Raw genomic sequence first — 23,913 nt, forward strand, 5'->3', positions numbered from 1 at the left:
CCAAATCCAGTGTGAAAAGGGGGGTTGCAGAGTGTCCTGGCAAGCAGGGGCTGGCCTGAGGGGGGTCCCCAGGGGGCCATGGGGGGGAGCCCTGCAGGGCAAAGGAGGGGGGAAGAGGTTTTGGCTGAACTCAGTGCTAGGGCAGGGGGTGAACGGCTGCCATGGCCCCTTGAACGGGCCCCCTGCGGGGGGGGGCTGAGTCCATCTGCTTCCGAGCCGAAGAGGCTGATCACCCCCCCACACACACACAGGTTTCCCTGCCCTGCATGTGGCTGCTGGGGGGGCTCGGCTGACGCACCGATGCAGCCACCTCTGGGCTGGAGCAGCCATACACAACGCTGCGGGGGCGGTTTGCCCAGCGCTGGGATGCTGCGGGGGGGGGCAGCTGGGGAGCGGGGCAGAGAGATGCTGCTGGTTGCTAATTACAGCAGCTGCCGCCTGCGCCGGTGGGGGCTGGTCCCCCCCGACAGAGGAACAACCCCCCCCCCGCCTATTGCTAGGAAGGGCTCGACCCCTCCCCGGCAGCCTCCTTCCGCCCTCCCAGCCCCCCCGCCTATGCCCTGCCCCCCCGCTCCCGCCCCCCCGCCTGTGCTCCGCCCCCTGCCCTCCGACCCCCCGTGCCCCGCTCCCTGCCCCTCCCGCCCCCCCGCCTCTGTTCCGCACCCTCCCCCCCGCTCCCAGCCTCTCCCAACCCCCCGTGCCCCGCACCCTGCCCCTCCCACTGCCCAGCCTCTCCCGCCCCTGCCTCCGCTCCGCACCCTCCCCCCCGCTCCCAGCCTCTCCCAACCCCCCCCCATGCTCCGCACCCTGTCCCCCCCCCCGCCCCTCCCACCCCGCCGGCTTAACCGGTTCCCCGCCTGCAGCGCCGGGAGAGCTGAGCCTTTGTCCGCCCCCCCCCCCAGGTGTTTGTGTCTCGGCCCCACTGCCCCTCCCCGCGCCCGGCCAGGTCCCCCCCGCCCCTGTCATGGCTGGCGCCGCCCGGCTCCTGCTGCTGCTGGGTGAGTGTGGGGGGGGCCCGGGCTAAGGAGGGTCCTGCGGGGTGAATGGGGGCCTGGCCCCTCCCCCCGGACCTACGCGGGGGGAGACACGGTCCCGGAAACATCAACACGGGACAGAATCGCTCAGGGAAGATTCACCGGAGCCTCCAGGGCTCCCCGGGACCTGCCCCCCCCGCCCCGTACTGACCCCCCCCCCCACGGGCGAGGGATTCGGTGCCCACGGAATTGGGCTGGGGGAGGAAAAGGTGCGGGAGAGAACCCAGGAGTCCTGGCTCCCTGCCTCCCCCCCACTCCCCGCCCCAGCCCCCATTCCAGAGAACCCAGGAGTCCTGGCTCCCAGTCCCCCCCCAACCACTAGCACCACTCCCCTCCCACATCAGCAGGCCCCATTTGACCCCCAGGGACCGGATGGATCAGAGCCATGGCTCGCTGCGAGGGCCCCCCATCGCTGCCCCCCAGCCCCGGCTCCGCCTGACGCAGCCTCTGGCCCCAGGCCCAGCCCAGGGCCAGGCTGCAATAGACTGGGGCTGTTTCCAGGGGATGGGGGGGGGAGGGGCTCATCCAGCACAGAGCTGCAGCTGCTTCTGGGGTGGGGCAGCTGGGGAACAGCCACACATAACGCCGCACAGGGACGGCTCGCTAGAGATGAGAGCGGGAAGGAAGAAGGATCCTGTGTCAAATCCAGCCACAGGAGGGATCAGGCAGCAGGAAATCCCCCTCCTTGGCTATTGCCAAATCACCAGGGCCAATGCACGGGGGCCTGATGGCCACGAAGGAGCCGGGGGCTGCGGTTCGGGAGTGAGGGGCACCGGCAGGGCTTGGGGGTGGACCCGGGGCTGGGCTGGCAGGGGGCTGCGGGTCGGGAGTGAGGGGCACCGGCAGGGCTGACCTTCTGCCAGGTTTCTCTCCGCATTGATCTATTTTGGGACGAGGCAGCTGCTCCCATCAAGGCTCCTTCTCCCCCCGTCCCCGGGCCGCTGGGTCCCTGACTCACCCAGAGGCGGGTGGGGAGGAGATCTGAGGCTGGGGGCTCTGCCGGGAGCTGAGGGGGCCAACGGGGAGGAGGGGGCCAGGATGGAGGCTGCAGAATCCAGGCCAAGAACCGGCTGCCAAGGTCATCGCCCTGGAAAACGGCCTAGATAGAGCTTAGCCCGTGCCCCTCACTCCCGACCCGCAGCCCCCCGCCCAGCCCAGCCCAGCCCCCCCTCTGCTCTGCCGGCGCCCCTCACTCCCGACCTGCAGCCCTCTGCCCGCCCAGCCCAGCCCCCCCTCTGCTCTGCCGGCGCCCCTCACTCCCGACCTGCAGCCCCCTGCCCGCCCAGCCCAGCCCCCCCTCTGCTCTGCCGGTGCCCCTCACTCCCGACCTGCAGCCCCCTGCCCGCCCAGCCCAGCCCCCCTCTGCTCTGCCGGCGCCCCTCACTCCCGACCCGCAGCCCCCCGCCCAGCCCAGCCCCCCCTCTGCTCTGCCAGTGCCCCTCACTCCCGACCCACAGCCCCCTGCCCGCCCAGCCCAGCCCCCCCTCTACTCTGCCGGTGCCCCTCACTCCCGACCCCCAGCCCCCCCCTGCTCTGCCGGTGCCCCTCACTCCCGACCTGCAGCCCCCTGCCCGCCCAGCCCAGCCCCCCCTCTGCTCTGCCGGCGCCCCTCACTCCCGACCTGCAGCCCCCTGCCCGCCCAGCCCAGCCCCCCCTCTGCTCTGCCGGCGCCCCTCACTCCCGACCTGCAGCCCCCTGCCCGCCCAGCCCAGCCCCCCCTCTGCTCTGCCGGTGCCCCTCACTCCCGACCTGCAGCCCCCTGCCCGCCCAGCCCAGCCCCCCTCTGCTCTGCCGGTGCCCCTCACTCCCGACCCGCAGCCCCCCGCCCAGCCCAGCCCCCCCTCTGCTCTGCCGGCGCCCCTCACTCCCGACCCCCAGCCCCCTGCCCGCCCAGCCCAGCCCCCCCTCTGCTCTGCCGGCGCCCCTCACTCCCGACCTGCAGCCCCCTGCCCGCCCAGCCCAGCCCCCCCTCTGCTCTGCCGGTGCCCCTCACTCCCGACCTGCAGCCCCCTGCCCGCCCAGCCCAGCCCCCCTCTGCTCTGCCGGTGCCCCTCACTCCCGACCCGCAGCCCCCCGCCCAGCCCAGCCCCCCCTCTGCTCTGCCAGTGCCCCTCACTCCCGACCCACAGCCCCCTGCCCGCCCAGCCCAGCCCCCCCTCTGCTCTGCCGGTGCCCCTCACTCCCGACCCACAGCCTCCCGCCTGCCCAGCCCAGCCCCGCCTCTGCTCTGCTGGCGCCCCTCACTCCCGACCTGCAGCCCCCTGCCCGCCCAGCCCAGCCCCCCTCTGCTCTGCCGGTGCCCCTCACTCCCGACCCGCAGCCCCCTGCCCGCCCAGCCCAGCCCCCCTCTGCTCTGCCAGTGCCCCTCACTCCCGACCCGCAGCCCCCTGCCCGCCCAGCCCAGCCCAGCCCCCCCTCTGCTCTGCCGGTGCCCCTCACTCCCGACCCGCAGCCCCCCGCCCAGCCCAGCCCCCCCTCTGCTCTGCCGGTGCCCCTCACTCCCGACCCGCAGCCCCCTGCCCGCCCAGCCCCCCCTCTGCTCTGCTGGTGCCCCTCACTCCCGACCCGCAGCCCCCTGCCCGCCCAGCCCAGCCCCCCCTCTGTTCTGCCAGTGCCCCTCACTCCCGACCCGCAGCCCCCTGCTAAACCAGCTGCCCTGCCCCACAGTGTTCTGCCGATACCTGTCAGGTCTAGCTCTGGGTGGGGAGTGGCGTCTAGTGGTCAGAGCACAGGGGGCTGGGAGCCAGGACTCCTGGGTTCCATCCCCAGCTCCAGGAGGGGAGTGGGGTCCAGTTGTTTTTGCTGGGGGGAGCTGGGAGCCCGGACTCCTGGGTTCTATTCCTCCATTGCCACTGGCTGCCCATAGCTGGCACGGGGGGTGGGCTATGGGTGGGGATCTGAGCGGCTACTTAGCCTGTCTGGGGGGCTACAGCGGATGGGGGGTGACTGGCAGAGGAGAGGATTCAGTCTCCATGTTGGGGGTGGGGGGAGCTGGACCTGCCCATTGGACAGGCGGCGGGGGAGGGGGAGGGCAAAGACTCCCTGGGACCCCTGGCCGGGGGGGGGGGGGTGGAACCGAGCCCGGAACTAACCAGCCTCCCTCTGTCTCCCCCCCAGGCACCGCGCTCCCCTTCCCCCTCCAGCTGCCCCCTGGCCCCCTGGCGGTGCTGCTGGGGGGGAACCTCTCGATCCCACTCTCCTACCCCCCGGCCCAGCCGCCCCCCAGAATCGTGTGGCAGAGGAACCAGATGGCGCTGGCGGACGGACACCTGGGTCCCAACGGCTCGGTGGCCGTGGCCCAGGTGTACCAGGGCCGGCTCAGCGTGGACCCCCAAGGGGGGGCGCTCACCATCACCCCCGTGGCCCTCCAGGACACCGGCATCTACACAGTCGAGGTCTTCCCACTGGGGGGCCAGGTGTGGCGGGGAGACGTCCAGGTGGAGGTGTACGGTAAGCGGGGACGGCCCGGATGCCTGGGTTCTATGCCGAGCCCTGGGAGGGGAATGGGTTTTAGTGTTGTGGGGGGGAGCTCGGAGCCAGGACACCTGGGTTCTCTCCCCCCTCTGGGAGGGGATCATGGTCTAGTGGATAGAGAAGAGGGGGGAGGGGCTGGGAGTCAGGACACCTGGGTTCTCTCCCCCCTCTGGGAGGGGATCTTGGTCTAGTGGATAGAGAAGAGGGGGGAGGGGCTGGGAGTCAGGACACCTGGGTTCTCTCCCCCTTCTGGGAGGGGATCGTGGTCTAGTGGATAGAGAAGAGGGGGGAGGGGCTGGGAGTCAGGACACCTGGGTTCTCTCCCCATGCCTGTTTCCTTCCCGCAGAGCTGGTAGGGAAGGTCTCTGTGACGCCCCCTTCCCTGGAGGTGACCGAAGGCGCCAGGTTGGCGGTTCTCACCTGCACCCCCATGCGGGGCACCATCACCTGGACCAAGGATGGGCAAAGCCTGGACCAGGACCCCCGGTTCCGGGTCTCGGCCGGGACCCTCCAGATCAGCTGGCCCGAGCGGAACGACACCGGCAGCTACGACTGCACCGTGTCCAACCCCTTCAGCAACGGCATCGGCATCGCCCAGATCCGGGTCTATTGTGAGCGCAGGCCGGACGCCGGGGTAGATGGGCCTGAGCCGGGGGGCGGGCGGGCTGGGCCCCTCCGGGGCGGGGATCCCGGGCTGCCTGGGCCAAGGGGGCAGCAGGGGAGACCAGACTCGCTCCCCCGGTTCTGACTCGGTTCCCTTCCCAGACGGGCCGGACCCCCCCACGATCCACATCTCGTCGGACCGTGACCCGGAGCCCCAGCGCTACGTCCGGGTGAACAGCACGGTGGGGCTCTCCTGCCGGGCCCCGTCGGACCCCCCCGCCCACATCTACTGGAGCCTGGCCGACGCCAGCGACCCCCTGGTCCCAGCCCAGCCGGACCTGACGCTGCCCCAGGTCCAGCTCAGCCAGGCCGGGCCCTACTCCTGCCTCGCCAGCAACCCGCAAACCCAGCACCGGCTCCGTGCCACCGTGACCCTCACCGTCACCCGTGAGTGCCCTGGGCCCTTCCCCTCCAGGGGGCGCCAGCCCCCATCTGTCCCCAGGGCGGGGGCAGGCTGGCTCAGGGGGGCGGGGAATGGGGCACGGGGCCTTTCTTCTCCAGGGGGCACCAGCCCCCATCTGTCCCCAGGGCGGGGGCAGGCTGGCTCAGGGGGGCGGGGAATGGGGCACGGGGCCTTTCTTCTCCAGGGGGCACCAGCCCCCATCTGTCCCTAGGGCAGGGACCGGCTGGCTCAGGGGGGCGGGGAATGGGGCACGGGGCCTCTCCCCTCCAGGGGGCGCCGGCTCCCATCCGGCCCCAGGGCGGGGGCAGGCTGGCTCAGGGGGCAGGGAATGGGGCACAGGGCCTGTCCCCTCCAGGGGGCACCAGGTTCCCAGCCAGCCCCAGGGCAGGGGATTGGCTGGCTCGGGGGCAGGGGAGGGGTTATGGGGCTGATCTGTTTCTCTCTCCCCCCCCCCAGAGATCCCCCCCGGTTCCCCCTCCTGCTCCCTGGACTCCGTGGCCAATGGCACGGCCCTTCGCTTCCGCTGCTCCTGGCCGGGGGGCTCCCCGGCTCCCAGCCTCAGTCTGCAGGGGCTGCCGGGGGGTGGGGAGCAGGGCGTCGGCCCCGCCCTCGAGCGAACCCTGAGCTCCCTCCTGCCGGCCCTGAGTGGTACCCGGGTCACCTGCCTGGGGAGACACCTCGCCGCCGAGGGGACCTGCAGCATGACTCCTGGTGAGACCCCAGCCCCAACGCCGGGGGGCAGTACCGGCTTCGGCCACCGGGGGCAGCACCGGGCTTGGGCCCGATGGGTAGGGCGCACGGACCCTGACCCTAACTCTAGGGAGGGGCTGGCACCCCCTGGGGGGAGGGGTAGGGGGTCCCTGCCACATGGGCGGGGCGTGGGCCGTGTCGGCAGCGTTGGGGTCCATGGATGGGGGGATGGGAGGAGTGAATGTCCAGTGGGTGTGGCCTGGAGTGTGAGGGTGGAGCTAAAGTCCAGCTGGTGGGGAGCCCGGGCCAGGATGCTATGGGCGGGGCTAGCATCCAGGGGGAGGGGCCAGATGCGACAGGTGGGGCTAGCATTCAGGGGGAGGGGCCAGGATTCTGTGGGTGGGGTTAGCATCCAGGGGGAGGGGCCAGGATTCTGTGGGAGGAGCTAGCTCCAAGGGGGCGGGACCTGGAACGATGGGGCGGAGTTAACGCCTGGCAACTCCACCCAAATCAACCCCGCAACCCTCCCCCTCCCCCCAGAAGCCCCCTCTGGGGTCTCTCTCTCATTCCAGGCCTCCCTGGACCCTGGGGGCGCCGTCCTGCTGGATCTGCAGTGCCAGGGCACCTACCGGCCTGTGGAGATCACCTGGGCCCGGCACGGGGAGCCGCTGGGTCCGGGGGGGCGGTACCGGGTCAGCACCGACGGGGCCCGACTCACCATCAGCAACTTCACGGCCCCGCAGGACCTGGGGGGCTACTTGGTGCGGTGCCAAAACCCGCTGGGCTCGCAGGAGAGTAACCTCACGCTGACGGGTGAGAACCCAGGAGTCCTGGCTCCCTACCCCCTCCGCCACTGCTGTAACCACTAGACCCCACTCCCTTCCCCGACCAGGAGTCCTGTCCACACTGATCAGGGGCACAGGCCCCTCCCTCTAACCCTCCCTCCTCTGTGCAGGTCCCTCCATCTCCGGCTGGAGCCTGGCGCCTGGTTCGGAGCCCGGCTCGGCCCGGCTGAACTGGGTGGTGCCGGAGGGCTCCGTGGTCACTGGGTTTTGGATCCAGGTTCAGGGGCCCCCCGGGGGCCGGGCGGCTGGGGAGTGGCAGACGCTGCAGACACTAGGGGGCGCCACTCGCTCCAGCACCGTGGTGGGGCTCCAACCCCAAACCCCCTATTCCTTCCGGCTGCTGCCCCTGCTGGGAGACCAGGCTGGGGAGCCCAGCCACACGCAGACGCTCCCATCAGGTGAGTATGGGGGGGCTGGGAGCCAGGACTCCTGGGTTCTCTCCCTGGCTTTGGGAGGGGAGCGGGATCTAGTGGTTAGAGCAGGGGGGCTGGGAGCCGGGACTCTGGGAGGGGAGCGGGATCTAGTGGTCAGAGCAGGGGGGCTGGGAGCCGGGACTCTGGGAGGGGAGCGGGATCTAGTGGTCAGAGCAGGGGGGCTGGGAGCCGGGACTCTGGGAGGGGAGCGGGATCTAGTGGTCAGAGCAGGGGGTGGTGGAAGCCGGGACTCTGGGAGGGGAGCGGGATCTAGTGGTGAGAGCAGGGGGGCTGGAAGCCGGGACTCTGGGAGGGGAGCGGGATCTAGTGGTCAGAGCAGGGGGTGGTGGAAGCCGGGACTCTGGGAGGGGAGTGGGGTCTAGTGGGTTAGAGCAGGGGGGGCTGGGAGCCCGGACTCCTGGGTTCTCTCCCTGTCTCCTCTCTCCCTGCAGCCTCTACCCTGGGCCCCGGCGCCATTGCAGGCATCGTGTTGGGCTCGATCCTGGGCATGATCCTGCTCCTTGCCCTCCTCGTGCTCCTGATCTGGTTCCTCCGGGCGCGATGGGGTGAGTCCGAAGCCGGGGTCCCCCCGCCCCCAGAGCATCCCAGGAAGGAGGTCTGGGGGCAGGATACACTGCTCTCGGCCAATCAGATGCAAGGGTAGAATTGCTACCCTGCTCCTAGCCAATGGGAGGGAGGGCTGGTTTTATCCAATCAGATGCAAAGATTGGAATCACTGCTATGCCCGCGGCCAATCAGAAGACAAGTGGGGGTGGGGTTGCTTAGGTATGTGCTGACCAATCAGATGCAGGGATGGACATTGAGCTGTTTCTAGCCAGTCAGATGCAAGGGGTGAGATTTTTCCCCAGGCTTTGGCCAATCACACGGCAAGGGGGAGTCACTGTTTGTTGGCCAATCAGTTGCAAGGGGGCAGAGTCAATTAGATGTTGTCCAATCACAGCCAAAAGGCAGAATTATTCTCCTGTTCTCAGCCAATCAGATGCCAGGATGGGCTTAGTGGCCTTCTACTGCCCAATGAGGAAGAAGGGGCCATTGTCATTGGCCAATGAGCACCAGCCATTGTCCAATCCAAATGCACTGGCTCTGGCATTATCCAATTGGAAGTTGGGGGGAGACACAGGCCTTCGGGCACCAGCCAGTCGGAATTCACTGTTTCAGTTGGGGTGGGGGAGAGGGGGCTGGTACTGGCCAATGGAAATTCAGGGAGATGGGAAGGAGGGGGAGGTGCCTTGGCACCAGCCAATGAAAAGAAAGGGAATCAGTCAGTGGTCTTACCACCAGTCGATGAGAATTGAGTGTTCCTGGCACCAGCCAATCGGGCTCCTTTTCTCCGTCCTAGGAAAGCAGGAGAAGATGCCCCTGACCCCACCCGGGACCCACCAGCATTACCTTTCCTGTCAGGTGAGAGTGAGGGGGCGGGGCCAGCTGGGGGGCAGGGCCTAGAGCTGGGTTCTGCAGATGATGACTTGCCCACGCCTCAGTTTCCCCATCCTGAAGCGGGACGCTGACGGCGGGTTGCTCTGTTCCAGTTCCCGAACGGGAGAGAGTCTGACCCTGTCGAGCCCCCAGCACCCCCCTCCGGGGCATCTTTGCGCTGCTCCTGGGGGGATGGCAACCTGTCCTTCATCAGCTACGAGGACCATCTGCGCATCCACGGCCCCCCCGCCTCTGGGGTAAGTGCCCCCCCCCCGCCCCCGCAGCATGGCAAAACCTACTGAGTCCCCACCCCACCCCCATTCAACCCTCGCCCATCCCCCCAGCACAGCGCCCCCTGCTGAACCCTCGCCCATCCACCCAGCACCCTGTTGTCCCCCCCTTGCAGCACAGCGCCCCCTGCTGTGCCCCCTAGCTCTGCTCGGGGGCATCGGGCAGCCCTGACTGCTAGGGGAGAGCCCCCACCCTGCCAGTACGTCTCTCATTCACCTTCCTCTTCCCAGCCCGGGTGTCCTGGAGACGGCCGGGGCCCCGGGCTCCCATCTCTGGCCAGTGGGCAGGGCCCCAGGACAGCGCGCAGCGCCACGCGGGTGTGACTGGCCCAGGAGATCCGGCGTGGGAGCCAGGCGTTCGGGAGAGCCTTATAGGGGCTGAGTGCCAGCAATGAACCCAGGCGTCCGGGAGGCACCTATAGAATGGACTGAGCCTGCCTAGGACGAGGCTCCGTGGGCACGATCTGGGCTCCCTGGAGTGTCCCCTGGCCCTGTGCTGGCCCCCCAACCTCCCCAGAACCGACTATGGGACTAGGAGGGGACCACAGGCCTCGACTGGGAGAAAGGGACTGGCCTGGAGGGGGCGGGACTTCCTGTCTTTCTTGATGTGCTTGGGAAGAGGGTGGGACTTCCTGTGTTTGCAAATTATCTCAGGTTATACATAGCTCTGATTAGATCTCTGGAGAGAGAGAGAGAGAGAGAATTACGACTGTCTGTGCCTGCATCCCCCATCCCCATCCGTACCCCTCTGTGCACTCATCCCTCCATCCGCGTCCTTCCTTCCGTCTCCATCCACCCGTCCCTCCATCCGCATCCATCCATCTCCATCCCCATCCGTACCCCTCTGTCCACTCATCCCTCCATCCGCGTCCTTCCTTCCGTCTCCATCCACCCGTCCCTCCATCCGCATCCATCCATCTCCATCCCCATCCGTACCCCTCTGTCCACTCATCCCTCCATCCGCGTCCTTCCTTCCATCTCCATCCACCCGTCCCTCCATCCACAACCATCCATCCCCATCCCCATCCGTACCCCTCTGTCCACTCATCCCTCCATCCGCGTCCTTCCTTCCGTCTCCATCCACCCGTCCCTCCATCCGCAACCATCCATCCCCATCCCCATCCGTACCCCTCTGTCCACTCATCCCTCCATCCGCGTCCTTCCTTCCGTCTCCATCCACCCGTCCCTCCATCCGCATCCATGCATCCCCATCCCCATCCCCACCCCTGTCCACTCATCCCTCCATCCGCGTCCTTCCTTCCGTCTCCATCCACCCGTCCCTCCATCCGCATCCATCCATCCCCATCTCCATCCGTACCCCTCTGTCCACTCATCCCTCCATCCGCGTCCTTCCTTCCGTCTCCATCCACCCGTCCCTCCATCCGCATCCATCCATCTCCATCCCCATCCGTACCCCTCTGTCCACTCATCCCTCCATCCGCGTCCTTCCTTCCATCTCCATCCACTCATCCCTCCATCCACATCCTTCCTTCCATCCATCTCCATCCCCATCCTCCCACATCCCTCCCCCCATAACACCCATCCATGCCCCCCCCCCCCCGCTGTGACACCGTTGCAGACTCCTGGTTTGGCAGGGGGGGCGGGAGGTTGACGGCGGGAGCTCGTTTCGGCAGCAGGCGCCGGTGTCACAGGGGTTGATCTATTTTGCGTGTAACAGCCATTTCTATTTTTAACAACATGATTTTGGAACTTTTCTTGCCCATCAAGCCCCTCCCTCCGGCGGGCGCGGTGGAGGCTGGTGTCTGTTGACTCCCTAGAGCAGCCTGAATCCACAGGGAAAGACTTGCCACTGAGGCACGTTTTCTTTTAAACACGATTAACCTGTGGAACTCCCTCCCACATGATATGAAGGCCAGGAAGAGCCTGAAAGGACAGGAGGTGCCCCCTCCTCGGGGCGGGAACGAGCCCTTCTGTGTGTGTTTTCCTAGCTGCAGCCCACACTGACCCCCCCCTCAGCACCTTCCCACAGGGTCCCCCAAACTCCAGCTCGCTGCACCCCCCTCCTGCACGGACAATCCGTCCCCTCCAGACTGACAGACCCTGGCTTTGAATCATGACCCCAGCGTGGAGGGTCGGGGGGGGGCAGCCCCCAGACTGGCTGATCCATGGGGCAGAAGGGAGTGTAACAAACCAGGGCAGGATGGAGGGGCTTAATTCATTTAACCCCTTGGCTTCAGAGAGAAAGGAGGGGGGACCGACGCCAGAGCAACGCAGTTAGGAGAGATGAAGGGGAAATAAGAGAGACCCTAAAGTTGGAGCAGGGGGCTGCGGGTTGGGATTGAAGGGCACCAGCAAAGGGGTGGGGGGCAGGACTGGGATATGGGTTATGGGATCTCTGCACATAGAAACAGGTGCAAACAACCAATAATAGAGCCCCAGAGTCCTGGCTCCCCTCACCCCCCCGCCTCCCTCCACCACACTAGACCCCACTCCCCTCCCAGAGCCAGGGATGGAACCCAGGAGTCCTGGGGGTGGGGGGGCTGGGCGAAGGGGGGTCTGTGTCCACGCCGTGGGGGGTTCCCGTTGTTAGGCCCCGCTGAGTGGCAGTTTCCTGCCAGCTTCTTGTCCCCCCAACCCCCGCCACCGTACTGCCCCCTCCCGCCCCACACATGCTAGCCTCGCCCCCTCCCCCTCCCCCAGCCCCGAGCCAACAGTTCCCAGCATCCTGCAGGGCTCTGCCAGTGCCCCTCACTCCCGACCCGCAGCCCCCCTGCTCCCCCAGTGCTGGGCTCCCCTGCCCCCCAACTCTGCCGATGCCCCCCACTCCCAACCCGCAGACCCTGCTAGCCCAGCCCTCTGCTCCCCCTGCCCCCCAACTCTGCTGATGCCCCTCACTCCCGACCCGCAGCCCCCCTGCTCCCCCAGTGCTGGGCTCCCCCTGCCCCCCAGCTCTGCCGATGCCCCTCACTCCTGACCCATGGCCCTTGGCGGCTCCCTTTCCAGTGGCTGGAAAAGCAAATTCTCTGGCCTGCTGGGCCCGATCCTGCCCCCCTGGGCTCTGCGGCTCGAGGGGAAATAGACAGAAAGAGAAATACAGGGTGGGGCAGTGGGGGGGGGGGTCGTCTCAGCTTGTGCACCCACCGGGCCCATGGCACCCCCCATCTGCCACCTCCCTGGGTGCCCCCATTAGTTCAGGGACCCCCACCCTATGCTGGGGGGATTCTGTGCCCCCCCAGTGCCCGTCCCCATGCCAGGGGCTCCCCCCGATTTTATTCTCCTTCCCCCTCCTTTCTTGCTCCCCTCCTGCTTCCCCACCCCCATTGGAGTGCCCCTGGGGGCACTCACACAGCCCCTCCCCCGCCTCCCCCACCACCCCCCAGGGCAGAGTGGGTGTTGGGGGTGACCCCCACCCTGGGGCGTGTGACTGTGACACCCAGCCCCCCAATGGACGTACCCGCATCCACCCTCCAGCCATCCTCCTTCTGCCCCCATCCCCTCCCCCCACTATCCATCCACCCCCCCCCTGCAACCATCCATCTCCGTACACACCCCTTCATCCAGCCTCCCCCCCCAGGAACAGAAAACGGCCACACGGGGTCCGACCAAGGGGCCATCCAGCCCAGGGTCCCGTCTGCCGACAGTGGCCAGTGCCCGGTGCCCCAGGGGGAGCGACCCGAACAGGGAATCATCCAGTGACCCACCCCCTGGCGCCCATTCCCAGCGGCTGGTAAACTGAGGCTCGGGGCCCGACCCCCCACACCAGACGCCAGGCCTGCGTTGCTGCTTTTATTGCATTTTATTGGAAAAAGGATTCTCGGGATTTATTTTTTATGGGTTTTTTTTCACGTCGTCCCCCCGCCCCACGGAGTTTTGACAAATGAAATGAAAGGGGGTTTGGATCACAGGAAAATTGAGCGAGAGACCCCAGAGAGTCCCTCGCGAGGGGAGCATGGGTGGGGGGGAAGAAATGAGCCGCCCCCCACGGCCCCAGACCCCCAGTGGCAATGGAAGACAAAGTGGCTTTTTAGTGGTTTCTTGCAATAAAGTCCCCCCCACCCTTTTTTTTTACAATAGTTTTTTTGTCGTTTTTTCCCATTTGTGTTGCAAACGTTGAGGTACAGAATCGAGCTGCATGGCCCTGCCCCCCGTGAGCCTCTGGGCTGGGCCTGGCCTCCTTTGGGGGCTCTGCTGCGGACCCTGCGGCCTGCCCCAGTCCTTCCCTGCTGCATTCCTCCTCCCGGTCCCTTCTCCGTTCCCTCTCTCCTGGGCTACCCCTCCGCTCCCCCCTCTGCTCCATTCCTCCTCCCTGTCCCTTCTCCGTTCCCTCTCTCCTGGGCTACCCCTCCGCTCCCTCCTCTGCTCCATTCCTCCTCCCTGTCCCTTCTCCGTTCCCTCTCTCCTGGGCTACCCCTCCACTCCCCCCTTCGCCCATTCCTCCTCCCTGTCCCTTCTCCGTTCCCTCTCTCCTGGGCTACCCCTCCGCTCCCTCCTCTGCTCCATTCCTCCTCCCTGTCCCTTCTCCGTTCCCTCTCTCCTGGGCTACCCCTCCGCTCCCCCCTTCGCCCATTCCTCCTTCCGGTCCCTTCTCCGTTCCCTCTCTCCTGGGCTACCCCTCCGCTCCCCCCTTCGCCCATTCCTCCTCCCTGTCCCTTCTCCGTTCCCTCTCTCCTGGGCTACCCCTCCGCTCCCCCCTCTGCTCCATTCCTCCTCCCTGTCCCTTCTCCGTTCCCTCTCTCCTGGGCTACCCCTCCGCTCCCCCCTTCGCCCATTCCTCCTTCCGGTCCCTTCTCCGTTCCCTCTCTCCTGGGCTACCCCTCCGCTCCCCCCTTCGCCCATTCCTCCTCCCGGTCCCTTCTCCGTTCCCTCTCTCCTGGGCTACCCCTCTGCTCCCCCCTTCGCCCATTCCTCCTCCCGGTCCCTTCTCCGTTCCCTCTCTCCTGGGCTACCCCTCCGCTCCCTCCTCTGCTCCATTCCTCCTCCCTGTCCCTTCTCCGTTCCCTCTCTCCTGGGCTACCCCTCCGCTCTCTCCTCTGCTCCATTCCTCCTCCCTGTCCCTTCTCCGTTCCCTCTCTCCTGGGCTACCCCTCCGCTCCCCCCTTCGCCCATTCCTCCTCCCTGTCCCTTCTCCGTTCCCTCTCTCCTGGGCTACCCCTCCACTCCCCCCTTCGCCCATTCCTCCTCCCTGTCCCTTCTCCGTTCCCTCTCTCCTGGGCTACCCCTCCGCTCTCTCCTCTGCTCCATTCCTCCTCCCTGTCCCTTCTCCGTTCCCTCTCTCCTGGGCTACCCCTCCGCTCCCCCCTTCGCCCATTCCTCCTTCCGGTCCCTTCTCTGTTCCCTCTCTCCTGGGCTACCCCTCCGCTCCCCCCTTCGCCCATTCCTCCTCCCCGGTCCCTTCTCCGTTCCCTCTCTCCTGCCCCACCTCATGTATTCCATTTCTCCTTCCTCCATTCCTCTTTTCACTCCCTGCTGCATTCCCTTCATCCTGCTGCTTGCCTTTCTCTCCTCCATTCCTCTTTCCTCCTTCTCCACCCCCCTCCCAGTGCAAGGTGCACCCCAGCTTCTCCAGCCGCCCTCCCACCCTTAACCTGCCCCCCTGGGCCTGAGATTCTAGCAACACCCTGAGGTGGAGAGAACAAGGACTCCCCCATCTAGGTCACCTGCAGCAGCCACTCAGCCCTTCAAAGCTCTTGCCCCCCCCCATCAGCTACTCCCACCCCTTGCCAAAACCAGCCCACCTCCCTGGCTCTGGGAGAAACCAAGTCAGGAGCCAGCCACTGCTTTGCACGAGCTCCAAGCGTACAAACCAAAAAGGGGTCAAGTGGGTGGTTTCCCCTTCTCTATCTCTGTTTTGCACTGTGTTAACACCTGGCTTGCACAATGCTAATTTCTGTTTCCACAGTCCGCACACCCTGATCACACCGGCTTTGCACAGTGTTGACACCTGTTCATACATTCGGTACACCATGGTTACACTTGCTTTGCACAATGTTTACACGCTGTTTACACATACTTTACATGAGGTTTACAGATGTCTTGCCCCAGGTTTACACTCAGTTTACATGTGCTTTATGCATGTTTACATACGCTTGGCTGAGAGTTTACACCACATTTACCCGTACTGGCCACGCCGTTTACCTGTGCTTTGAAAACAGGGCGTGACATGTATTTTGCACAGAATAGAGACACTCCCTGCACCAGCCTTGCACAGTTTACCTGTGGCTGACACTTTACACCTGGCTTACATGCAGGTTGCAAAACCTTTACACCCAGTTTTACATGTTCACACGTTCGGTGGGTGCTGTTCTATACCGCGTTTACACAGAGTTGACAAGTAGTTTGCACAAAATTACCATTTGGCTTGCACGCACTGTACCCGAAACATACACCATGTTTACGTGTGGCTTACACTTGGTTTACTCATGTTTACATGCGCTTGTGCGTGTGGTTTCAACCCTGTTTAGATGATGCTCACAAAGTGTGCACACCCTATTTCACATGCTTTAGCCAGGGTTTAGGTATGTGGGTTTGTTTGTTTTTTTGCCACTAGCTCCCACGCTGCTCGCACGTGCTTTACACAGCACTTACATTTGGCTTGCATGTAACTGACTCATGCTTTACACAGACTGTACAACTCATTTACACGTATTTGCATCTGCTTTACACTGAATGTACACACGCTTTACAGTGATACTGCATGCCCTGTACATAAGCTGGTATACGCAGAAGTTAGGCCTTGCTCCCCCATTGTTTGCACTTAAGTTACTCAGAGTTTGCACCTTGTTTACCTAGGTTTGACCTGTTGTTTACACCTTGTTTGCATGCAGTTTACACCTTGTTCACCCCTGCTTTACAGACAACTTATGCCATGGTTACACATTGCTTGCACCTCCATTGCGCAGAGTTTGCTCCTTGTTTGCACAGGCTTGACACCTGGTTCATGGCTGTGAGCACTTCCTGAGTCCCACGTGAACAGCTGTAAATCAAATTCACAACATCCATGTGCTGTAACACCCACCAAACTCTGCACTCACTCACAACAGGGTGTAAATAGAGGGTAACCTCGACGGAGTCACTCCACACTCCCACTGAAAGCAGACGCTGGCTCACATGGGTCTATAAGGACTAGCACTGACATGTACTACACGTGATTCGTCATGTTACATGATACCGTACGGCACATGGTTTGCACAGATGTGCATATTTACTAACTATAGCTGACACATGGAGCTCACGTGCTTAGCATGTGTTAGTACACACAAGCTCCATCCCTAGGAATCTCCTTCCTTAGAAGTTTTTAAGGTCAGGCTTGACAAAGCCCTGGCTGGGATGATTTAGCTGGGGTTGGTCCTGCTTTGAGCAGGGGGTTGGACTAGATACCTCCTGAGGTCTCTTCCAACCCTGATATTCTATGATTCTATGATCTCTGTGCATGGCTGTGGCTGACATATTGTTTACATGCGATTTCCACACAGTTAACACGCTTCACTCATGGTTAATGCATGCTTTGCTCATGCTTTACACGGTGGCTTACCCATGATTTGCACGAAGTTTGCACATAGTTTATTTGTGTTTTGCACTGTGTTTACTCATGGTTTGCATATGGCTTACTCATGATTAGCATGTGTCTTGCACATATGGTTCACTCATGAATTACACATGCTTTGCATATGATTTTACACACTGCTCACTCATTGTTTGCAGGTGGTTTACTAGTCTACACATGATTTACTCATGGTTTACCCACACTTTACACATTGTTTGCACATGGTTTACTCATAGCATACATGTACTTAGATCTTATTCATTGCTTGCAAGTGCTTTGCATTGTTTACACATGATTTACTCATAGCTTCCATATGCTTTGCACACTGTTCACTCATGCTTCACATATGGTTTACTCATTGGTTACATGATTCACTCATCGCTTACATATGCTTTACAAATTGATCGTAGACAGTTTGACACTGTTTGCCAGTACGTCAGCCAGCACTTTCATGTGGCTTGCACACGCTTACAAACTAAGCAGCTAGTTTCGCTGTAAACACAAGGTAAACGTGTGTAAAGCAAGTTAACAACCTCGCAAAGATGATATAAATAGTTACTTCATTCATGTAAACTCAATATGAACACCAAGGGCTTTTAGCAACGGAAATAACAAAGGGTCAGAACCCAGGTGCCAGGGAAAGAATTCAGAAGCTGTATTCTGGTCTACATGCTAGTGCCCCAAAGACACAGGAATGTTGCCAAGTTATGTGGAGTGACTCCAGATTCCCCTGAGGGAAGCTAAGATCCGAATCCAGCCCTGAGCTCTGAACCCTCTTGTAACTTGGGCTTTGATCATTCCCACACTGTCCTGGGCGGAGGAAGCCATGTTTTGATCCCATAATGCCATGCAAGCAGCACGAGCCTTCAGGCTGGCGACTGAACCCATTTACACACCCGAAGTAGGTTGAAATCTGCTCCCCTGCCTCAGAGGAAGAGCCCCCATTGCCAGGAGCCAGATCTCAGCTCCTCCCAAGTGCAAGGCCTCGGTTGCCTACCTGGCTTGAGACAGGCCCGACGGGATGGGACGGAGGAAGGAAGGATGGACGGAGGAGCATGGGGGTGGATGGAGGGGTGGATCTGTGGCTAGAGGGACGGAGGGGTGTGTATGGGGATGGATGGACAGACAGAGGGGTAGATCTATGGATGGATGGATGCAGAGGGTGTATGCAGGTGGATGGATGGAGGGGTATTTGGGGATGGTTGGAGGGGTTTGTGTGGAATGGATGGCGGGGTGTGGGGAGGATGGATGGATGGAGGAGTACGTATGCAGATCGATGAATGGATAGACAGACAGAGTAGTGGCTGGGGATGGATGGCGGGATGGAGGACGGGGTTGAGTGGGGATGGATGGATGGACCAACAGACCGAGGGGCGTGTGTGGGAGGGAGGGAGGGGTGTGTGTGGGGATGGATGGGGTATCTGGGTAGGGTGAAGCTTAGCTCCCTGTCCCGCCTCTCTGGCCCCGCCCACATGCCAGCCCCACTCCGCCCCAGACCCTGCCCATACCCCACCCCTGCTCTGCCCCAGCACCCTGCCCACACTCCACGCCAGGCCCGGCCCCCGTGTGTCCCCCTCCCCGCTCGGCCCCCCCTCCCTCCTCTCCTCCCCCCTCTCCCGCAAGCCCCCCCCCGGGATGCGGCGAGTGGCGGGCGAGGGGGCTCGTGGGGGAGGGGTTGAGGAGAGGCGGGACCAGGCGAGCGGCAGGGATCTCCGGAGGGGGGTAGGACGGAGGAGAGCGGCTCAGACAGGCAGGGCGGGGGGGGGTCTCGGGGAAGGGGCGGAGCAGGGGCGGGAAGAGGCGGGGCCACCACGGGTGGGCGGCAGCCAGAACGAATCGCACTCCCAGAGGAGCCGATTCCGGATGCCTCGGGGGTCCCTTGGGGGGTGCGATGCGGAGGGGCCGAGCGTCGCCGAGCGGCTGACGCTCTGGGACACCCCACCGCGAAGGGGCCGGGGCAAGCACATCACGCAGTGGCCCCTTCCGTGCCACGGGACGCATCACGCGGTGGCCCCTTCCGTGCCACGGGACGCAAGGCGGGACGGGAAGTACTCGGAGCAGCGAGTTTCCCCTTCCGCCAGCTCCCCGGCCCGCGGTCCCTTCGGGGGGGCGGGGGGGGCCTGCTTCGGACGAAGCCCCAGCGCAGGAAACGGAGCCGCGACGGCCGCCACTCTGAGATAGCGCGTACAGCGTCCAATCGCTCTGCCCCGCTTTCTCCTGACCTCGCAAGAGCACCGCCGACTTTCCAGCGAACCTGGCCGGGAAGACGTCCCCAGAGTGAATGGAGCGGCGCCCGGATTCGTGATGTGCTGGGGCGATTTGAAAGGCCCGGGCAGATCAGGAGAGAAGCGGCGAGGAGCTCGCTCCAGATGCCAGTCCAGTGGGCACTGTGGGTCATGACCCAGACCCCGGAGAATTATCCCAGGCTCCGTCGCTCTCCGGGCAGGAAGGACAGAGTCACGCTGAGCTCGAATGCAAAGAAGACGGTGGTGGGGGCCAGAGCTAACCGCAGACGGGTCGGCGTTTGCCGGTCGTGCCCACAACTCGGCGAGATGCGACGTTGGGACAGGACGAGTTCTCCAGGGCGCCACGCTTGCTGTTCGAACGCGACGGACAATGTCGTGGCTGCCGGGTGGAAAACGTCCGACACCCGCCCCGCGGACGGTACCTTATTCCCGTCGAGCCCTTTCCGCGGGGCCGTCGTGGACGGTCCGGGTGAGGGACAAGCGCTCGGCAAACCAGGAACTGCTAACGCCAGCCGAGATTTGTCTGCTACGAGGCGCCAGGGAAAACCCTGGCCCGAGGACGAAACCCGCCTCGCCTTTGACGCGGATGCAGAGCTATCAGTGGAAACTGCTCCCCAAGAGAAGAGACTCCGCGGTGCGGCCCCTGCCCGGTCCGGAGTCGGTGACGCCGCGAAGGTCCCCAGCGGCCCAGCGAAGACTCGCGCCAAGGCGGCGTCCCCTTGGATCTGGCAGGACGGCGGCTCCAGCGTGTCGCCTGGAGAATTCGGCTGGCGCGTGGCGTGACGCAGCCGTTTTCAACCCGGGCTCTGCGGGTTACGCCGATGGGGGCCGCGCCCCCCCCCAACGCCTTAGGGGTCCACAAATGGAGGTCTGCCGAGCACCGGGGTAAGGCCGCTTGGAGTCGGGCCCCGGCGTCTCTCTCGGGACGGCGGAGACGGTCGGCGCCGAGCTGCACACCGGCCCGGAGGCGTCCCGCCGGCGCGATTCTCGGGGGACGCCCAGCACGACGCCCCGCTGCAGCCGTGCGGCGGACGGGGGGAGCGGTTGCCCCCGCTGGCGAGAGGGCAAGTGACCAGGCGGGGGACCAGGCGGGGAGAAGCCGGCTCCGTGGGTGCTCCAGGGCTGAAGCACCCACCAGCCACGGCTGTTCGGCGGGAGGCTCTTGGGGGAGGCGGCGGAGCAGGGGTGGGAAGCGGCAGATCGTAGGCGGGGCCTCGGGGGAAGGGGCGGAGATGGGGGCGGGGCCTCGGGGGCACCCTGGGTTCAGGGAAGAGGGGGCTTTCCAGCGATACCCAGCTCGCCCCATTGCCGACGACAGGGTGTTAGCAAACCTGCCACCACCCGCCGGCCACGGAGCCGGGGGGGGGGGGCAGCGGAGGGAGTGTCCCCCCCTCCGCCGGCCGCAGAGCGAACACCATTGAAAGGACGGTCCTGCAGACGTTTACGACTCCAGTGACCCCCCCCCCGGCCCCATGCTTTGCCTAGATTATCCTGCCCGACCGATGGCGGGGGGAGAGGAGGGGGGAGGGGGGATGGAGGAGGTGTATGGGGATGGAGGGCGGGACGGACGGACAGAGGGGTGTATCTGTGGATGAATGGAGGGGTGGGGGGGGGGCCTGGAGAGATGGATGGATGCGTGGGAGGGATGGATGTGGTGTGGGGGGGATGGATTGGGGGATGGGGGCCTACGGAGCATGGATGGAGGGATGCATTACACCTATATACAGCAAGAGCTGAAGCTGGCCCAAGGGGGCCACACACATGAGGAAGGGAGCAGGGTCCCCCTAGGGCTGATCGCGGAAGGTCGGGGGTGGGGGAATTTCTCTGGGGGGGGGGGAACGTGAAATTCGTGAACAGAAACTGGAACGATGGGAGATTCTAGACCTAGTGTCTTGACCCGCAGCCCCCAGCGATCCCAGCCCTGGGCTCCCCCCTCCCCAGCTCTGCCGGCGCCCCTCACTCCCGACCCGCAGCCCCCGCCAGCCCAGCCCTGGGCTCCCCCCTCCCCAGCTCTGCCGGCGCCCCTCACTCCCGACCCGCAGCCCCCGCCAGCCCAGCCCTGGGCTCCCCCCCCCCAGCTCTGCCGGCGCCCCTCACTCCCGACCCGCAGCCCCCGCCAGCCCAGCCCTGGGCTCCCCCCTCCCCAGCTCTGCCGGTGCCCCTCACTCCCGACCCGCAGCCCCCGCCAGCCCAGCCCTGGGCTCCCCCCCCCCAGCTCTGCCGGCGCCCCTCACTCCCGACCCGCAGCCCCCGCCAGCCCAGCCCTGGGCTCCCCCCTCCCCAGCTCTGCCGGTGCCCCTCACTCCCGACCCGCAGCCCCCTGCCAGCCCAGCCCTGCCGCCTGCCCCCCAGCTCTGTGGGCGGAAGGGGTTAACAGGACCCATGAGCAGTGAGAGGCTCGTGGTTTCTGGGCACTCAGCAGCTGGTGCGTCAACACCGCCCGTTGATTCCTGCCACCCCCAGCCCCAGCGAGCGGCCTGACAATCGAGCCCGGTATCCTGCCCTCTGCAACACAGCGCCCCCTAGTGCCACACTGGGACATCGGGGCCAGCCCTGTCTGCCGGGGGAGAGCCCCCCACCCCACTCCCTGCAGCACAGCGCCCCCAGTGCCAGGCCTAGAAACTGAGGCAGGGTGCGACTTGCCCAAGGTGGCCCAGGAAATCTTTGGCAGAGCCAGAAATAGGACCCAGGTGTCCGGAGGCCCACGCACCTTCCCTCTCTAGCTGGGGTTCTGGCTGACACCGTAATACACCTAATAAATAGCACCCTTGGGTCCTAGGCCACGACTGCAGGGCCTGGGTGTTACCGTAACACACCCAATAAATGGCCCTCGTTCGTACAGTGCCTGGTGTGATGGGGCTTTGGTCCATGATGGCGGGTTCTGGGCATGACCGTCACCCACCTAATCAATAATAATGGCCGCTATTGAGCGAATCGTCTTCGTTACGCAAAGCTTTGTTTGCTGGTACCATAAAAACAAATAAAATAAAAAAAAGAACATCGCTGAATCTGGCGCCCGGGCAAGCTCCCGGCACTCGGACAGACACACTCGGAACAAAAGACATTTGCCATTGTTTTAAAAAACCCCCAAAACGAAGGAAACTCCCAGGCCAAAAACCTGGGGACATTTGTTCACACCTCACTCGAGGTGACCAAGAGTCTCTTTGTCAACCCAGCCCCACCCCACGTGTCTGATCTGATGACGGTTTTACTCCTGTTCTGTGCTGAGAAAAAATCCGGCGGGGGGAAAACTCCCACTGGGGTTTCAGGGTGTCCCCCCGAGCAGATGGAAATTCTCAAGTGGAACTTTCTCTTTTTTCATTTAAAGATTTTTTGCTTTTGTAGCACGGTTTCAGAGGAGCAGCCGTGTTAGTCTGGAGCCGCAAAAAGACCAGGAGGACTTGTGGCACCCTCGAGGCTCGCACATTTATTTGAGCAGAAGCTTTCGTGAGCTGCAGCTCACTTCCTCGGCTGCATGCCGTGGAAAATACAGTGGGGAGTATATAGCAAAAATATAGCGTGGAAAAACAAAGTTAAAAAAATATTTATGTACCAAAATGGGATCAGAACGAGGTGATCGACCCAAAATGACCCCCTCCCCTTCCAGAATTTCATTTCCCAGAAAGTTTCAAATTTTGTTTGCTTCCATTTCGAGAGTTTCAAAAATTGTGGATTGTCCTGCGAAAATGGAGGATCCGATTCCCACCCGGCGATCCCAGAACCGCAGGGTCTTTTGCGCCGTTCTCTGAAACAGCAGCTTCCTGTGGGAGACATGCCCACCCCTCCGAGCTGATCCACTGGGAGGGAGGCGGGATACCGGCCTCGATGGGCCCAGGGGTCTGATCTGGGGTCGCATGGAGTGAGCTGCTTACACATCTAGATGAGCCCATGGAATAACCCATCGTCCTAGGACCTTAGAGGATCAGCAAAGGAGACGTTTACCAGGTAATATGCCTGGAAGGAGCTCCGCCCTCATGGTTTATGCACACACACCCCTCTCCCAGGAGGCCCTACAATAACAAACCAAGCCTGCATAGGCCCTGGCTCCCAGGAGACCCTACAATAATAAGCCAAGCAAGCACAGTCCCGAGCACTTTCTGGCGACCCTACAATAATAATCCTAATTTGCACAACCCCCAGCCATCCCAAAGGACCCTACAATAATAAGACAAGCCTGCACCGCCCCCCAGCCCTCCCAGAAGACATTGCAATAATACGTCAAGTCTCCACAACTCCTGGCGTTCTCAGGAGACCCTACAATAATATACCACGTCTATACAGCCCAGCCATTCCCAGGAGGCCAAATAATAACAAGACAAGCGAGCAACCTCCAGCACCCCAAGGAGACCCTGCGATAACAAACCAGTGTGTAATGCCTTCCAGCCAGCCCAAATCCTTATGACAAAGGATGAAGGAAATTCCTTAGTCGGGTTCATTAACTTAATTTCATTAAGGTGATAAATACCCATCTGTTATTGTAGGGTCTCTCAGGAAAGTTGATACTCTCAGGACAGGTAGGGCTGTATACATGCTGGTTTGTTATTGTAGGGTCTCTCAGCAGGGGTGGAGCTGTACGCATACCAGTGGTTATTGTAGGGTCTTTGGGGAGGGGGAGGGCTGTACACATGCTGGTTGTTATTGTAGGGTCTCTTGGGAAGGACAAGGCTGTACACATGCTGGTTGTTATTGTAGGGTCTCTCATAAATGCCAGGCCTGCATTCCCATTCTGTTACGGATCGGCAAACCGGTGCCTCATTGCAGCAGCTGGGACTGAGTGGGCCCCTTTGTTATTGTAGGGTCTCCTGGTCTCCTGCCGCCAGGTCCCCACTTTGTGAACAACGACACCAACTTTGCAAATGTTTGTCAGGCTCCAGGAGAAGCCCGCCCCCCCCCCCCACTCCCCGCCCCCCGGCA

The 23,913-nt window shown here is 63.5% G+C and overlaps 1 protein-coding gene across 2 annotated transcripts; it reads left to right on the plus strand.

The window, feature by feature from the left end:
- The first annotated feature begins 841 nt into the window (after positions 1–841).
- Positions 842–13,281, plus strand: VSIG10L (V-set and immunoglobulin domain containing 10 like). Of its 2 annotated transcripts, none has more exons than XM_078850429.1 (11): positions 842–998; positions 4,152–4,484; positions 4,856–5,119; positions 5,274–5,558; positions 6,031–6,285; positions 6,805–7,077; positions 7,220–7,507; positions 7,975–8,088; positions 8,883–8,944; positions 9,073–9,216; positions 9,481–13,281. In XM_078850429.1, exons 1-11 carry the CDS (start codon positions 965–967, stop codon positions 9,571–9,573), a joined length of 2,145 nt encoding a protein of 714 aa, XP_078706555.1. In that variant the 5' UTR covers positions 842–964; the 3' UTR covers positions 9,574–13,281. The 2 variants fall into 2 exon arrangements, with proteins under 2 accessions (XP_078706555.1, XP_078706556.1); XM_078850430.1 differs by having other exon boundaries at positions 6,808–7,077.
- The last annotated feature ends 10,632 nt before the right edge of the window (positions 13,282–23,913 follow it).

The sequence above is a fragment of the Lepidochelys kempii genome, chromosome 24 (genome assembly GCF_965140285.1).
Source record: "Lepidochelys kempii isolate rLepKem1 chromosome 24, rLepKem1.hap1, whole genome shotgun sequence".
NCBI classification, from domain to species: Eukaryota; Metazoa; Chordata; order Testudines; family Cheloniidae; genus Lepidochelys; species Lepidochelys kempii.